Genomic DNA, 16,970 nt, shown 5'->3' with positions numbered 1-16,970 from the left:
CTTAGAGAGCCAGAGAATGAACACTTACTAGCACAGACTGCAGGAAGAAAAAGTAAGGCTTCCAGGACAATGAAAAAAATAAGACGGGAGCAATGAGATGGCTCAGTGGATAAAGGGGCTTGCCACCAAGCCTGACAACCTGAGTTCGATTCCCGGAACCCCTGTGTTGAAAGGAGAGAAACTCGTAGTAGGAGATGTGTCTGTAAGCTGTCCTCTGAGGCCCATACCTTGAGCTCTTTAGTTTCTTGGGCTCTCAACTCAAGAAACTGAAAAGAAGGACAAATTAAACCCAAACTAAGCCTAGAGAGTGTTGCATGACTGTAATGCCAGATCCCTGGGAGGCTGAGGCAGGAGGCTTCCAAGCTAAAGCCTGGATAACATACTGAATTTCATGCTGGCCTGGGCAATGTAAAGACTGTCGGGAAAGGATAGGACTGAGAAAGGTAAGGGGGTGAGGGAAGAATCGGGGGACGGAAGCAGAGGAGGGAAGAGAGAGGGAAAGGGGAGAATGAGAAGGGGATGAAGAAGGAAAGGAAAGAACAGAAAAGAAAAAGCTAGAAGCCAGGTGATGACTTTAGTCCCAGCACTTGGGAGGCAGAGGGAGGTCAATCTCTGAGTTCAAGGCCAGCCTGGTCTACAGAGTGAGTTCCAGGACAGCCAGGGCTACACAGAGAACCCTGTCTAGAAAAAAGAAGAGAGATGGGGAGAGAGAGAGAGAGAGAGAGAGAGAGAGAGAGAGAGAGAGAGAGAGATGTCCTGGGTGTGTTCTCTCTCTGAGCAGCTCCAGACTGACCCATCCAAGGGGCTTCTTAGGGACAGCCCTTTTTATCTTTACCCTTTATCAGTAAATGAGATTGTGGGGCCATTTGGAAAGCAGGCTGGGGTAGATAAGCTGACAAGATAAATCTGTGGCTCACAAGGCTTGCACAAGGGATTAAGATGCAGTTTACATACAAGGGTCTGCTATGGCTCCTGAAAACCACAGGCAGACTGGGCTAGTGGGCTGTACTGGATCCTAGTTTTTAAGCCTCAAGCCTAGTTCATTGCTATCTTAACACGTTTTAGAAGTTTAGCTTGATAATGAGTGTGTGTGGGCACACAAGTTCCATGGGCTAGGTGTGGAGGTGAGAGAACAGCTTATGGGGGTCAGTATCCTCCCACCAGGTAGGTTCTGGGAGTTGAACTCCGGTCCTCAGGCTTGGTGGCAAGCACCTTTATTTGCTGAGCCATCTTGCTATTGTAGCCATTTAATGCTGTTATTTAAAAGATCTCATGTTGGCGACCTTCACAGAAAAGGTATTAACTCTGCCGGAATTCTTGCTTTTCAGCTGGCAAGAGGCTTTAAGCAGGCGTGAGAGTGAGGGACTCTTGTTGCCCCTGCTCCGAAGCTCACATCCTATTGTGTTTGTTTGAGTCTGGGTCTCACGAGTCTCAGACTGGCTGGATCTTGCTATGTATTGAGGATGACCTTGAACTTCTGATCTTCCAGCCTCTGCCTCCCAAGTGCTGGGATTACACTTAGTTTATTAGGTGCTGTGGGTGGAATCCAGGGCCTCCTGCATGCCCGGCAAGCATTCTACCAGTGTGAGCCATATCCACAGCCCACCCCAGCGTGACGTTAACTTCCCTTGTCTTTCTCCAGGCCTTCTCCTTAGAATAGTTTTTTTTTCCCCTAGGCAAAAAGAAAAAAAAAATCTAAAGATGGAGATGGTGGTGAACACCTGTAATACCAACCCTCAGGAGGCTGGAGTGGAAGAATCTTGAATTTGAAGCTAGCCTAGGCTACAGTAACAAAACTTTGGCTAAGTAAACAAATAAGAAAAAAAAAAACCCTAAATGTACAGTTTTTACTGAAAGAATTGCTTTTACACCATCAGGAAGCAGAAATGTGAGAGAGGAAAAAAAAGGTAGAAAAAGATTGACAAGGTGAACCATGTTAAGTCAGGCACCACCTGAGTGACTTCTTGCCCTCATTTTGATTGACTACCTGGTCTGAGGCATCCAACAGTGTTACTCAGTCGTCTGCCATGGTTCACAATGTCCCCTGTGATTCTTTTTTTTCAGACCGGCTCTAGTAGCTCCCACAGGCCTTAAACTTGTTAAGGCTAGCTAGCATGGAACCTCTGATCCTCCTGCCTCCAGTTCCCCAGCGCACACCTGTCCCTGCATACCTGTTGCTCTCAGAAAACCCCGGGACCCCCCCTCCCCCCCAAGCTCTGAGACCTCCTCAAATACATCTCTAGATAGAGCCTCCTCCAGGAAGCCTGCGCTAAGCCCTGGAAACGTCCTTATCTGGGGCTCACAGCTTCAACGGTTCGGTTCGCAAAGGATCCACGAGGAGCCTCGCCCACTGGCCCAATCATCCATCTGTCATTCCTTGCCACACATAAACATCCTGACCCAATAAACAAGCTCAGAGAACAGATTCTGGGGCAGTGTCTTGTTTGCAACACACACTCAAGCTGACAGCTTGAGCCTGTGGCTACCAGACGCCCTGGCCTGTTCCCCCCCCCCCCCTTCCTGCTGGAGGAGGTTCTGGCCTTACTGCCCTGGCCAAAGGGGAGGGAGGGTTGCATGGTGGGGTGGGGAGGAAGGCGGGGCTTGCTCCCCAGAGTAGCTGTCCCGGGCCGGGGACGGAAGTTACACCACCACAGTACGATTACTTTCAGTTTTGTTTCTCTTGCAGGTAGTCAACTGCCGGCAGTAGCGGGATTTCGGGGCTCCCGGAGTCCTGCTGGGAGAGTCCAAGATCAGCTGTGGCTGGGTAAGGAGAGCCGGGGAAGACGAGTGGGGGTAGGAGCCAGGACCCAGAAAGACGAGGCTTGGGGGAGGGGAGAGAGGAAAGGGGAGGGAAGTGAGAAAGCCCGGGAGAGGGAAAGGAAGGGAGGGGAGAGAGGGCAGAGGGGACCTAGAAAGCCTGTGAGGACAAGCTTGGAGCCAGGCCCTGTCCCTCAACCTCCCACCCTGTGTCCGGAATCCTATGCTCCCTGAGTGTAGACAACCTCACCCCCACCCCCACTCCGAGTTTTCCCTCCCAACACTGGGGAAAAGAAAAGTGCAACCTCTCTACCCCACCCCCTTCCACTTTGTAACCCAGGCGAGCCTCGAATTTGTGGCAATCCTCCTGTCTCCGGCTCCTGAGCGTTAGGATTCCACCAGCTTTCATTATTAAGTCGCCCCCGTGCTGGGGACTTACAGTACCTTCCCTCCAGACGATTCTAGAATGTGTTTGGTAGGAAATGGTAAAATTACAGGATTTCCAGGAGTCGGGCAAGACCTACATGACCCCGAGGTCCAGGAAAAAGGAGATGAACTTTTTCTCCCTGAGCTTTCATCTTGATCTGTGATTATTTTCAAAACTAGACGGGGCAGGAAGTAGAGCCCCACCCACCCTCCCAGGACACCCACAGATGGACAGATAAAGACTGTGGGACCCTGTCCAGCATCGAAAGAGGGGTGCTTGCATGCACCTGACCTATGTGTCCTTATTGGCTGCCCCTAGTACCCACTTATAACAGGACCCATACCAAGACGAACGTGGTGGCCCGCTTGCCTATAATGTGAGGGCTCAGGAGGCCGAGATAGGAGGAACGCACACTTAAAACCAGACCCTAGGAGCTTGCCTGGCTTGGTAGAGCACTGCCTAGCACACAAGAAGCCCCAGGTTCCCTCCCCAGTGCTACATAAATTGGGTGTTCTGGCACACACCTGGAATCCCGGGACTCCAGAAGTGGAGGCAGGAAGTTCAGAAAGTTAAGGTCATCCTGGGCTACTTGGCCAAGTTTGAGGCCAGCCTGGGCTACCTGAGACAGGAAGGGCTTGGGCTACACCTACCTTTGGCCCATGGCCTGGTATGTTACTAGATTACTCCATCTCTGAGGCCTGGAGGCTACCTGGTCTCATTTTTCCCACAGGCTCTGCACTTCCTACAGCGTTTGCATCCTTACATCTGATGAGTGTCTGTAAGAGGACAAAGAAGACCTTCCCCTACTATCCAGTGCCTCCCGCAAGCCAGAGTTTACCAAATACCCAGGTGAGTGTGGACACCAGGAAAGAGTAGTGGAAGGGCCAAGATGAAGTGTGTGTGTGTGCGTGTGTGTGTGTGTGTGTGTGTGTGTGTGTGTGGTGGGGAGACAGGACCAAGCTAGGGGTGTGGCCTCTGACCTCTGACCTCTGCCCCTCCTCTTTATAGTATGAACTCCAAAGTCTCCTCCCCAACCCTGCTGGAAGCTCTGAGCAGCGATTTCCTAGCCTGTAAAATCTGCCTGGAGCAGTTACACACACCCAAGACTCTCCCATGCCTGCATACCTATTGCCAGGACTGTCTGGCCCTACTGGACATCTGTGGCCAGGTCCGCTGCCCCGAGTGTCGGGAGATTGTACCTGTACCCCCCGAAGGTGTGGCCGCCTTTAAGACCAACTTCTTTGTCAATGGGCTCTTGGATCTTGTCAAGGCCAGAGCTCCCGGAGACATCCATTCAGGGAAGCCAACCTGCGCTCTATGCCCTCTGGTGGGAGGCAAGAGCTCCGGGGGACCCGCCACAGCCAGGTGCCTAGACTGTGCTGATGACTTATGCCAGGCCTGTGCCGATGGGCACCGCTGCTCCCGCCAGACCCATAAACACCGTGTCGTTGACTTGGTGGGTTATAGAGCCGGCTGGTATGATGAAGAGGCTCGCGAGCGCCAAGCATCCCAGTGTCCCCAACATCCAGGGGAAACCCTCTGCTTCCTCTGTCAGCCTTGCTCTCAGTTGCTCTGCAAGGATTGCCGCCTGGGTCCCCATATTGATCACCCCTGCTTGCCCCTGGCAGAAGCCGTGCGTTCCAGGAAGCCAGGCCTTGAGGAATTATTGGCAGGTGTGGACAGCAATCTGGCGGCGCTAGAGGCCACTCGGGTGGCAGAAAAGGAAGCCCTGGCCTTGCTTCGGGAGCAGGCAGCCAGTGTGGGGACGCAGGTGGAGGAGGCAGCTGAACGAATCCTCAAGTCCCTGCTGGCCCAGAAGCAGGAAGTGTTGGGACAACTCCGGGCCCTCGTGGAGGCTGCCGAGGAGGCTACCAGGGAGAGGCTGACCAAGATAGAAGGCCAGGAGCAGGTGGCCAAGGCGGCTGCTGCCTTTGCCCGTCGAGTGCTCAGCCTGGGTCTGGAGGCCGAGATCCTTTCGCTGGAGGGAGCGATCACACAGCGCCTGCGCCAGCTTCAAGACTCTCCCTGGACGTCTGGACCCACCCGCTGTGTGCTGCCCCATCTGGAGCTGTATCCTGGCCTCGAGGACAAGAACTGCCACCTGCTCCGACTCTCCTTTGAGGAGCCAGAACAGTCCCAGAAGGACAATGAGAAGGGTGGAGCCAGTATCCAAGGAGGAGACGAAGCTCAAGCTCAAGGCCAAGGGGAAGATAGAACCAAGATCGGGAAGCAGGGTGGAGCCCAGCCCCTGACTCCCAAAGAAGGCAAAGCCCAGAACCCCCAAGAAGATGACGAGGTCCTCGTCGAAAGGGGTAACAGGCCTAACAAGAAGAAAAAGTGTAAAGGCCGGGGCAAGTCCGTGTCTCGGGAGCCCAGCCCCATCCTGAGGCCAAACTTAGAAGGTTCAGGCCTCCTCCCTCGGCCTGTTTTTTCCTGGAGTTTCCCCACGAGGATGCCTGGGGACAAGCGCTCCCCGCGGATCACTGGGCTCTGTCCCTACGGCCCCCAGGAGATCTTGGTAGCAGATGAGCAGAACAGGGTGTTGAAACGCTTCTCCCTCAATGGGGACTACAAGGGCACAGTGCCGGTCCCCGAGGGCTGTTCCCCGTGCAGCGTGGCTGCCTTGCAGAACGCAGTGGCTTTCTCCGCCAACGCAAGGCTCTATCTTGTCAGTCCTGAGGGGGAGGTTCAATGGCGCAGGTCCCTGAGCCTCACGCAGTCCAGCCACGCTGTGGCCGCAATGCCATGTGGAGACCGGGTGGCCGTCAGTGTGGCAGGCCACGTGGAGGTATACAAGAAAGAAGGCAACCTGGCTACCCGGTTTATCCCCGGAGGCAAGGCTAGCCGGGGCCAGCGGGCACTGGTGTTCCTGACCACCAGCCCCCAGGGCAATTTTGTAGGGTCAGATTGGCAGCAGAATAGCGTGGTTTTCTGTGATGGCCTGGGTCAGGTGATCTGGGAATACAAGGGCCCAGGGTTACATGGCTGCCAGCCAGGTTCTGTGTCTGTGGATAAGAAGGGCTACATATTTCTGACCCTTCGAGAGGTGAACAAGGTGGTGATCCTAGATCCCAAGGGTTCACTTCTTGGTGACTTCCTGACAGCATACCACGGCCTGGAAAAGCCCCGGGTAACCACCATGGTAGACGGCAAATACTTGGTGGTGTCACTTAGTAATGGGACCATCCATGTCTTTAGGGTCAGGTTTCCTGACAGTTAAAGGGGATTTTGGCTGGGATGGGAGGGCAGGCGGGAAGGGAGGGAGGGAGGGAGGGAGGGAGGGAGGGAGGGGGGGGGCATAATAGAAGCAGAGCCACCTGTAGGATGAGGTGGCCAAGAGCATTTTCCCAACCAGCAAAATGCTTGCTCCTTTTGTGATATACAGGGATAGAAGATCCTAAGCGGTGCTGGTTGACTGCTGGCACCACAGCAGGTGCCAGCAGTCAACCAAACCGCTTGCTTTTGATGGTTCCTGCAGCTGTGGCGGCTGCTGTAGTTTAGATGTCTGGAGGTTTAGACGCCTGATTCTTGATTTATATTCTTCAAAACCATTCCTGGGATGGGGTCACGACTACTCTGTAGAGCACTTGCCTAGAACGCACCAACGAGAGGCTCAATAGTAAAGTGCCTTGCCTAGGTTCTACCAGTGAGAAGTCGGGGCATGGCTTGCTTGAGAGGGCTGGTCTAGAATCCACCAATGAGGGTGGGGCGTGGCTCAGTGGTAGAGCACCTGTTTAGAATCCCCCAGGGAGGGGCTGGGGGCGTGGCTCAGCGGTAGAGCCCCTGCCTAGAATCCCCCAGTGAGGGACTGGGGGCGTCGTTTGGTCTTAGAAGACTTGTCTAGTCTGCAGGAAGTCCTGAGGTCAATTCCCAGGCATATCTTCCTTCAAAAAACAAAAAACAAAACAAAACAAAAAAAACTTGGAGCAAATGAAAGAGAGTCCTAGGGAGATGACATAAGTCATCCAAGCAAAGGAAGACCCAGTACATATCAAGATATGTTAGGCATGCTGGAAAGAGAGTGAGAACTGGCCATTTTCACAGGTGAACATGGGGTCAGAAGAGGCCAGAGATCTCAGAACAGCAATGACACTGACGTGTTCTGCCAACCCATCAGGGAATAGAAACTCCTCCCTCGGTGAAGTACGAGGTGAGTTTCAAGAGGTCAGGTCAGGGAGTGCAGGCACAAGCAGAAGCCATAGGTGTGGGGTTAAATCCAGATGCATCACGCACATGCACACACACACACACACACACACCTGTTATCCCAGCACTTGGGAAGCTGAGGCAGGAGGATCATACATTTGAGCCTAGCCTGGGCTACATGCAGAGACGGTAAAAAATCTGGTCTCACAACTCTCAAGCACCAGTCTGTCCCACAGGAACTCCATCTCTGACTAGTGAATCAGCAAAGACGCTCACCGTATGAGGGAGCCTGGCCTTCCAGATGGTTGCCAAGCCGTGTTGGCATCAACACTTGTGGGTCTTGTCCAGAGAGGAGGGTTACCTCGGCAGAGGCTATGATTCTGTGACCGCCCTTGAGTGCTTCACCAAGGACATGGACTGCACCATCCTGCCCTTCACTGCCCGCAAACCAGTCATCTCTCAAGTTCTTGGAAGGCATTGAAACCCTCCACCATGATGATAAGATCCCTGCGGTGCTGAATGAGACTTGCCAGCAGAGACACAGCAGCTGATGGGGGAGGGGGCACTTATGGTTGCTGGTGAAGCCCATCGACAACCCCCAGGGGGTCAAAGTCTACATCATCTGGTTCTAGTCGGACGACCAGAAGTTCTTGGAGACAGAAGAGCAGAACCTTTTCAAAGATACCAGTCTGCCCTGAAATGCCCCCCTCGGGAAGCTTAGTGACCTGAGGCATAGCCAGGCTGGCCGGGGTCCCCTCACATAGGAGATGTCCAGTGTCTGTAGGAGACAAGGCAAGAAGAGTTGGTGAACAGGATATGACGGAGTATGGCGAAGGAACATCAGATCCTTCCTGGTGACTTCCTGGGCCTGCGGGAAATACAGGGACTCTCATAGACCTAGGATATCAGCATAGTCTCAGGCCTTGAAGTCCGAGATGCGGGACATTGTCAACAATGTGCTGGCCAATGACATCACCTGGCTGTTGTAAGGGTGGGTCTGAAAGACTCCCTGACACCCTAGCACGCTGTGAAGGGTGGAGGTCTCCATGACACTGTTTGGGCGTGACTGCGGTGAGGGCGTGGACGATGTTGAGTGGGTGCTTGGCAAGGACAAGCCCACAAGATCTTAACACACTCCAGACCCTCCCCCACCATCGACGACAAGATCACAGGGGCGGACACCAAGAAAGATGGTGAATTCCAGGTTGCCTACCACGCCGCTGGCCGGTAACCACTTCATTCAGGTAAAGCTGGAGGACTGCGAGCCACCCACTGACCTGCCCCCACACCTCACCCCACCTTCTAAGCAGAGGCACACGTGATTCCCCAACCCGGAGCCGCTGGCTCTTCCCTCCCACCATCTCTGCACCTGCCCAGGTGGGCGGAGCCTGGGAGGCAGAGATTAGGAAGGTCCAGTATCTGCATTATTTTAAGGTCCATAAAGACTTAGCCATGTTTCCTTACCTCTAGAATAAGAGAAACACCATTATGGGCCCAGCAGGGAGGCAGAAGTGATGCTTGGATGCAGCGTGGTGGAATTTAATACGCAAAAAAATGGGTATCTGTAATATATAATATTAGAGGCAAAACACAAAACCACTAAACGGACAGTTTAGCCAATTTGAAGTTAAATAGGATTTAACTTTTAAATACGATGTGACATTTAAGCAGGATATGAAATCTCTATAATACTTTTCTCATGCTTCTGTATGTTTCCTTGGGCCTTGTTTATTTATGCTTTTTTTAGCTGTCTTGGCAAAATCTCTTTTCGGAAATGTTAGCTTTTATGTGAATGAAGTGAAGCATTTTATCTGTGACGGGAGGGGGCGGGGGGGCGGGGGGGGGGCGCTGAAGCCAAAAGGCCAGCATGGGATTGGAGTGCCAAACAGAATTTGGGAAGTCAGCAATGGGGGACCTAAGATAAGAGGAGGCACAAAACTCTGGAGATAGGGTTGGAGGTGAGTCGCGGTCACCTCAGTGCTTTTAATCTGTGGTGGCGTCTTTGGATGGAAGACGTTACAGGTGACTGTGGAGCGCGTGGTTAGCCAGGGGGCTGTGGAGAAATGAGACTGAAGAGACACTTAAGGTAGCGATCGTGACAACAGTGTATGTGGGATCCAGGGGCCTTTGGGAGAAAGCCCAGATGGAAGTTTAAGCATAGAGAAGAGACATCTAGAGAAAAAATTTCATTTGTAGTGCAGGGAATTACCAATGTCCAGGTCGTCAACCACTTCAATTACATATAAATTTTAAAGGCTAGATATGGAGGTGCAAGCCTGGTGCAACCCCCCAGGACTCAGGAGGTGGGGGCAGAATTGTGAGTTCAAGGTCAGCCTAGGCTCCATAGTGAGACCCTCCGAAACAAAAAGCAAGAGGGACTGTGGCTCTCAGATGGTAGGGTGATCGTCTAGCATACCCAATCCCTGGGTTTGATCCCCGGCACTGAATAAAAACAGGTACAGCACATGCCTGCGGTCCTGGCAATCAGGTGGAGGTGGGAGACTCGGAAGTTCATGGTTATCCTTGGCTACATAGCAAATTCAAAACCAGCCTAGGCTACACAAGACCTTGGCTCTAAAAAGGTGCTCTTTTAAAAAAAAAAAAAAAAAGCAAACAAAAAATCCAAAATAAGTAAGTAAATATAAAATATATATACAGCAAAGCATAATGGGGGACATGCAGCCAGCAAGATCAGAAACAATAGAGAATTTTGATTTAATAAGGAAAAGCTGAAATACTAAAAAAAAAAAAAAAAAAAAAAAAGACGTCTATCTGGACAAAGAGCAAAATAGTTTATGCACAAGGGGAAGTATCTACAAGCAAGGACTTATAAAATGAAAAAGAATTCACCAAATAAAACTGCTGGCATACGCCAAAGATAAAAGTTAACAAATGTGTTCTGAAGAAATATATAGATTCCTGGAACTATGAAATAATGCCTCCCAGAGAGTCTTGGCAATATTTGCCACAGGAGGTTGATTTTTCTGGAATGATTGTAAAACTATGTTAATCTCAGGCTGCCCAGAATCCAATAGGGGCTGAGGGTTAGAGTGCTTGCCTAGAATTCCCCAGTGAGTGGCTCGGTGGTAGAGCACTTACTTGATATTTGTTTCATCTCTAGCATTGGGTGGGGGAGGATGTTATCCCCCTTTGGGGAATACATTCTGGGAAAAATAATTCAGTAGCAGAAAAATATTTGCAGAGAGGCCTTTACAGCTGCTTCATTAACTGGAAACCGATCCGAGGTGAGCCAATAGCTGAAATAGACTGTGGTCTGTTAGAAGAATAAACTTCTGTGGATCACAACTATGAAAAGTATTTGGAAGAAATAGTATGTGATGGAGTCATAAGGGGAGGGAAGAAACGAGAGCACGGGGTTGGGGAGATAGCTCAGTGGGTAAGAACGCTTGCTATCCATTCGAGGACCTGAGTTCAAATCCCCAGCACCCATATAAAAAGCCAGGTGTGGCCACGTGTACCAGAGCTATAAGGGTGGGGGGGGCAGAGTCTGATTCCTGTTTACTGCCAGGCTTGCAAGCTCAGCGAGAGACCCTGTCTCCAATAGGAGGGTAACAGCAAAGGATTCTTGGCGTCCTCCAGACCTTGTACACGCATGCGCGCACAGGGAGCGAGGGCTTGGTTGACTGGGCGGATTCTGATTGCGTAATGTCAGCGACCAGTGGGACTGTGTCTAAATAGCTGCCAGGAAGACAATGGATTCCCAATCTGTAAATAGTCAATGATTTATTTCGGAGGTTACATCTTTTTGAGTTATTTTGGGCTGGTACTCCCATGTGTACATTTCTATTTCAGTTAGTATTATATGCTTGACTACTTCAAGAAAAAAACTATACTTCTATAAATAATATTTAAGAATAACTAACTAGCCAGCCAGATGTGGTAGTGCACACTGGTAACTCTAGCACATAGGGTGAGGCAGGAGGATTGCTACTTTGAGACCGGTGGTCTCCACAGGTGATGGGATGGCTATGAAGTTCCCAGCATTCTCGAGGTCTTGAGTCTCCTGACCAATCCAGACTAAGTAGTGAGAAATAAAGAACCAAGTGGGGTCAGAGCAATTGTATAAAGGGCCAGTGTGTGTGTTGTTGTTCTCAGTCGGCACAGGTAGGTGCTCATTAAACGTCTGTGAAGTGACTTAATGTGTAGAGAGGGGATCAGACAGCGCTCTGACACCAAAGGCTTCCTAACTCAGTATTCCACAAAACCTTAAGCCAGCCAAACTGCTGATATCGTTGGCTTGTGGGAAGTCTCCAGCAGGGGGCACTGTTGTGCTTCTCAAGATAGACTTCAAAAGCAGCGAGAGAAGATTGGGGTGTCCCGCTTCTTTTAGGGAAGGGTAGAGTAAGGGACAAGACTATAGCTTCTTTTAGGAGTGGGGGGAGTAAGGGACAAGACTGTGGGGGCTCCTGTGCCGGGGTTGGTGTGTGGGTGTGTGTGTGTGTGTGTGTGTGTGTGTGTGTGGTAATTCAGTGAGAGATCTTGAGAAATGAAGCAGGGCCTGGTAGTGCAGGCTGCCGTCCAGCAAGTTGGGAAACTGAGGCACAACGATAGCAGATTCAAGTCCTCCCTTGACAACTTAGCGAGACCATATTTTAAAGAATAAAAAGAGGGCTTGGGCTGGTTAGGCACCGAGGGCTTGCCTAGAATCCCCCAGTGAGGGGCTGGGGGCGTGGCTCAGTGGTAGAGCCCCTGCCTAGAATCCCCCAGTGAGGGGCTGGGGGCGTGGCTCAGTGGTAGAGCCCCTGCCTAGAATCCCCCAGGGAGGGGCTAGAGGATGACTCAGTGGTAGGGGTTTTGCCTCAGTGCCACCAGAAAGAGGGAGGAGTCTCCTGGTTCTGAAAGAATTCCACAAATGCTTAAAGACAGAATCAAGCGCTTTTGGGGGGAGGGGAGGGCTTGGAAGATGAAGGGAGATGCTAAACTCATAGTTTGTTTATGCTTAATATTTTTATTACTTTCCAGAAGTTACACAAACAAGCCACTCAGCAAAACATACAAGTGACCAGAGAAGCACAAGGGACCAATGGTCCCATGGCTGAGAGCCAGGGCCATTCTCAAAGCCAGCTGGGAATCAGCTGCTCTGATGGAGGACCAATTACCCTTGACATTTCGGGAAAGGTTTTTGTTTGTTTGTTTTCTTAAAAAGTATGGCAAGAGTGGCCATGTTTATCTTTGGATAGTTTATTGAAAATAGGATTTGGGGGAGGTGGGGCAGGATCGTGCTCATTCACTGGTGAATCTATTATTTGGTAGTATCATTTCCTTAATTCCTATGAGCACAATTCTGAAGGTACGGATGGCCAAGGGAAGTTTTTTAAAACGCGTTGAAGGAAATGTGTAGTGTTGGAGATCTGAGCTAGAGTTTGCTTGACGGGTGCCAGGGTCAAGTTGCCTGGTCTTTTCTGTTTGGCAGGAAGTTGAAGATGAAAGCAGACCTCTAAGTGGGGATTGGAGAGAGGAGGTGCAGACCTGAGACGTAGGGAGAAAGCTGCCTTATGCTAGCGGGTGGCAAAACAGCCATAGTGCACCCGGAAGTGGGCGTGCCGGAAGGTACCAGAATCTGCCCATTCAATTGACTCGTGGATTTAGCTTATCAAAATGAACCATGGGAAAAAAATGTTAGATCTTCAGGGACTTCCAGATACCTGGGATTGGTGGAGCAGAGACGTCAGTGACGTCAGATATTCCTCTCCTCCAATGCCAGGTGATATCTTGGTGACCAAGTAGAAGAGGATGGGCGTATACAGGGAAGAAGACTAGAAGAAGGCGGAACTTTGGGAAGACAACACAATGTGTCTCCAGAGGAGCCGTTGTAACTAGTTATCTTAGGGACCAGGAGAGAAGCGGGTTGAGGAGAGAACCTGAGGGTCCGCCCCGCCCACTTCTCCGTTGCCACGGGACCAAGTGCCTATGCTGTGAGGCCTTATAGTTGCATAATGTTGTACCTCCTGTTTCTAATAAAGTTCTCTGGAACCATTTCTGCATCAATTACTTTTGTGCACCTAGCCTTGCTTGCCTTCTGTGACAGTGAGAAAGATGACAACGACCCAAAGCAGTCTGGGAAAGAAAGGGTTTATTTCATTTTACAGCTTACTGACTTGCTCCCGGTGGCTTGCTCAGTTTGCTTGCTTATTTATTTATTTATTTATTTTACTTTTTTTTTAAAATGTGTGTCGTTATTTGTCCTACATGTATGTCTGCACCGCACATGTGTACAGTGCCCTCAGAGGCTAGAAGTCAGATGTCCATGGTTGTGAGCTGCCTTGTGAGTGGTAGGAATTGAAACCAGCTTCCTCTGGAAAAGCAGCCAGTGTTCTTAACCACTGAGTCATCTCTCCAGGCCCCTGGATTGCTCTTTTATGCAACACAACACAAGGCAACATAACACAGGCCCACCTGCGTGTCACCCTTAATGGGCTGGTCCCTGCTACAACAACTGTCAATCAAGAAAATGTCCCACAGGCTTCCCTCCTGGCCAGTCTAATGGAGGCTGTTCCTCACTGACATTCCTCTTCCTAGATGACTCTAGTCTGTGTCAAGTTGACAGAAAAGCTAGCCAGCACAGTGGCTATGACTGAAAGTACCTCACAGGGGCTGGGAAATGGCTCAGAGAGTAAAGCATTTGCCAAATGAAGCATGAGAGACTGAATTCAGACCCCTTGCATCCACAAAACACCCGCCTTGCTGATGCCTATGGTCCCCAGTGCTGCGGAGGCAGAGATGGGCAGATCCCTGCAGTTCATTGGTTAGCTAGCCCAGATGAATCGGCAAGCTTCCAGTTAAATGAGAGACCCTCTTTCAGATAGATGTGTAGTGAGAAGATAGCTCAGCAGGTAAGGACGTTTGTCACCAAGTCGGATGACCTGAGTTTGATCCCTGGAATCCACCTGGGTAGAAAGATAGGATGACTCCTGCAAGCTGTCTCCGACTTTCACATGCCCCACCATGGCGTGTGTGCTCCTGCCCCAAGTACAAACCCAAAATAAACAAAATAAAGTGTGTGTGTGTGTGTGTGTGTGTGTGTGTGTGTGTGTGTGAGTATGTGTGTGAGTGTGTGTGTGTGTAAGAGAGACAGAGGGAGAGGGAGATTTATGAAGACAACCAACACTGACTTCTGGCTTACATGTACCCCACTTATAGACATAGTTACACAGACACACAAAACCCTGCAGAAGCAAGGGGGGAGGGACACATCTCGGCTCACAGTTTCAGAGGGTCTCAGTCTGCCATGGCATTAGGAGTGTGTGACAAAGACTCCTTATATCACAGAGAACCAGGAAGTAGTGTAGACTGAGTCCAGGGACAGGTGTAACTTTCCAAAGCTCACCCTTGGTGACATACCTCACCACCAGGCCCCACCTCCTAAAGACTACAGCCCCCACCGCAACCTTCAGAAGACTACTGCAAGCCAAGAACATGAGCTTGGAGGTGACAAGACGGCCTCAGCAGCTGAAAGCATGTACTGTTCTTGCAGAGGACCTTAGTCCAGTTCCCAGCATCTACCTTCTCGTGAGCCTTCCTCAACTCAAGCACCAGGGGATCTGACCCTCTCTTTTGGCTTCTGTGGGTACCGCATGCAAGTGTACATACCCAAACACATACACACATATACACATGCCTGAAAATAACCAGAATCTCAAAACATGAGCCCGTGGGAGGCATTTCAGATTCAAACCGAGGCAGATGAGTTCCCGGCCATGGGGAATGTTCAACACCGGGACCTAAGAAGCAGAAAGGGTCAGGTTGTTGTGGCCACCTGATGGTCACTCCCAGGATGGCCACACAGATTCTTTGGAGACATTGTAGGAGGCAGAGTAACCAACACAGTGACTACCTGTGATCCAGCCTCCTCTTAGCTCTGCTTCTTTGGCCAGACAAATGGAGCCCTCCAGAGTAATGTGCTGCTACTGACGTGAGCCTTCCTGAAAGCCAGGCACTGAGCCGGCAAGAAGGCACAGCGGGAAGGAAGCCGGAAACCCACGGGATGAAAGGAGACAAGTGACTCCCTCGGGTTGCCCTCTGACCTCCACACATATGCAGTGGCATACACACATGTGCACATGCACACACACAACCAGTAATGTTTTGTTTATTTGTTATTAAGAGAGACATGGTGGCATGCCCTTACAATCCTAGCTCTGGAGATGTGGCATCTCTGGAGTTCGCTGACTAGTCAGCCTGGCCTACTTGTGAGTCCTAGGCCAATGGAAGACCCGGTCTCAAAAAATACGAAGTAAATTAGCCTGAGGCCCGACAGCCATGGCTGTCCTCTGGCTTCCGCTACCTCACGCTGGCTCACACGTGCTCAGAAACACCCACACACAAAACAGGAAGACAGAAGGAACAAAGGGGGATGGAAGCCTTAAAGAAGGCTGACAAAGAGATATAGGAAGATAATTCTGAGACAGTCCCCACTCTGGGCTCCCCACCCCCACCTCCACTGCCTTGTTCTTCCAGCCAGAACCCCCAACAAGGAGAAAGAATGACAGTCTAGGAGGGAATGCTCTAAATGGCCTGGCTCAGGGGCAGCCTCTGTGCTGCAGTGACAGCCTACAGAAGAATTCTGCAATTCATTCTCCGATGACTAAGCCTGGACCTGGGTGCTTGGGCGAACCCCGGGGAACGTGACTCAGCAGCAAGCTGAGGGGGCCTGGCGGCGACAGGAGACTGCTTCAGTCCATGTGAGCCAAGATTACAAAGAGGACAACTCGTTCCCAGCTCCAAACCCCGAGGCGGAACGCCTGCCTCTGTGGTCAGACCCACGAGGGGCTCGTGCTCCAAGCCATGTGGCTGCAAGCCTCTTCCCTCCAAACCCACTTACTCTGCTGTGCACTGGGGAAGCCATGACTACACCAATGTGTGTGTGTGGGGGGGTGTTACCCCTACCCCCCCCCACACACAGCTCTGGTTGGAAAGCCTTGTTGCAGGGAGAGTCTGGGTCCCAGAGAGAGCAAGAAAGACATAGAGAGAGATGGGGGTGGAGGGACTCATCCTGGGCTGGAGACATGCTACACAAGATGGGAGCTTCCTGTCTGCCTTGAGGAGCTGCAGACAGGAGCTCTCCCAGGCTTCACTTTTCTAATGGGCCAACTCTGAAAACATCTTTGTGTATTTGGAAATAATAGTGTCTTATTTTCTCTTCTCCAGACCAGACCAGCAGAATGGTTCAATGAGCTATCTGGATGGGGTAGCATCCCCAGCTAGGAATGGTGAGCCATGCCTGTAATCCCAGCACCTAGGAGGTAGAGACGAGGGGATGTGCCATTCAAGAGGCAGCCTGGGCTATGTAGCAAGATTCTGTGTCAAACAAAGGACACACGTGAATGGAGAAGAAGGGAAGGGAAAAAGAGGAGGGAAATAGCATTCTGGGGTCGGGGGGGATGGCCATGGCATGCTCATGCAAAGAGAAAGCACACAAAAGCCATCTCCCTCTACCCTTGGCCCTTGCTCACTTTCCCAAGCCTGTTTAGCATGGGCAGGCTCATACATATAACAGGATAAGGCCTCTGACTCAGGGGAGTGCATCATGGGTAGGTCCTGTCTAAGGATCTACAGGCTGAGAAAACACATTGTGAGTTTGTGCCAAACCTAGTTCCTTCCATCCAGCTTGAACCCGACC

General features: G+C 51.1%; 1 protein-coding gene across 1 annotated transcript; it reads left to right on the top strand.

Moving 5' to 3' along the window:
* The first annotated feature begins 2,621 nt into the window (after positions 1-2,621).
* Positions 2,622-6,430, top strand: Trim56 (tripartite motif containing 56). The gene is made up of 3 exons (XM_076923266.1): positions 2,622-2,764; positions 3,915-4,033; positions 4,193-6,430. The coding sequence occupies exon 3, from the start codon at positions 4,194-4,196 to the stop codon at positions 6,402-6,404; it is 2,211 nt and encodes a 736-aa protein (XP_076779381.1). The 5' UTR covers positions 2,622-2,764; positions 3,915-4,033; position 4,193; the 3' UTR covers positions 6,405-6,430.
* Positions 6,431-16,970: the final 10,540 nt, after the last annotated feature.

This window comes from Arvicanthis niloticus, chromosome 24 (assembly GCF_011762505.2).
Source record: "Arvicanthis niloticus isolate mArvNil1 chromosome 24, mArvNil1.pat.X, whole genome shotgun sequence".
In the NCBI taxonomy this organism is placed as follows: domain Eukaryota; kingdom Metazoa; phylum Chordata; class Mammalia; order Rodentia; family Muridae; genus Arvicanthis; species Arvicanthis niloticus.
The sequence above is the reverse complement of the archived record's forward strand: the minus strand, read 5'-3'. Positions and strand labels throughout refer to the sequence as shown.

What these genes read in the sequence shown, in the direction of transcription:
- Trim56 (XM_076923266.1), top strand. Translation starts at nt 4,194, where the DNA reads ATGAACTCCAAAGTCTCCTCCCCAACCCTGCTGGAAGCTCTGAGCAGC.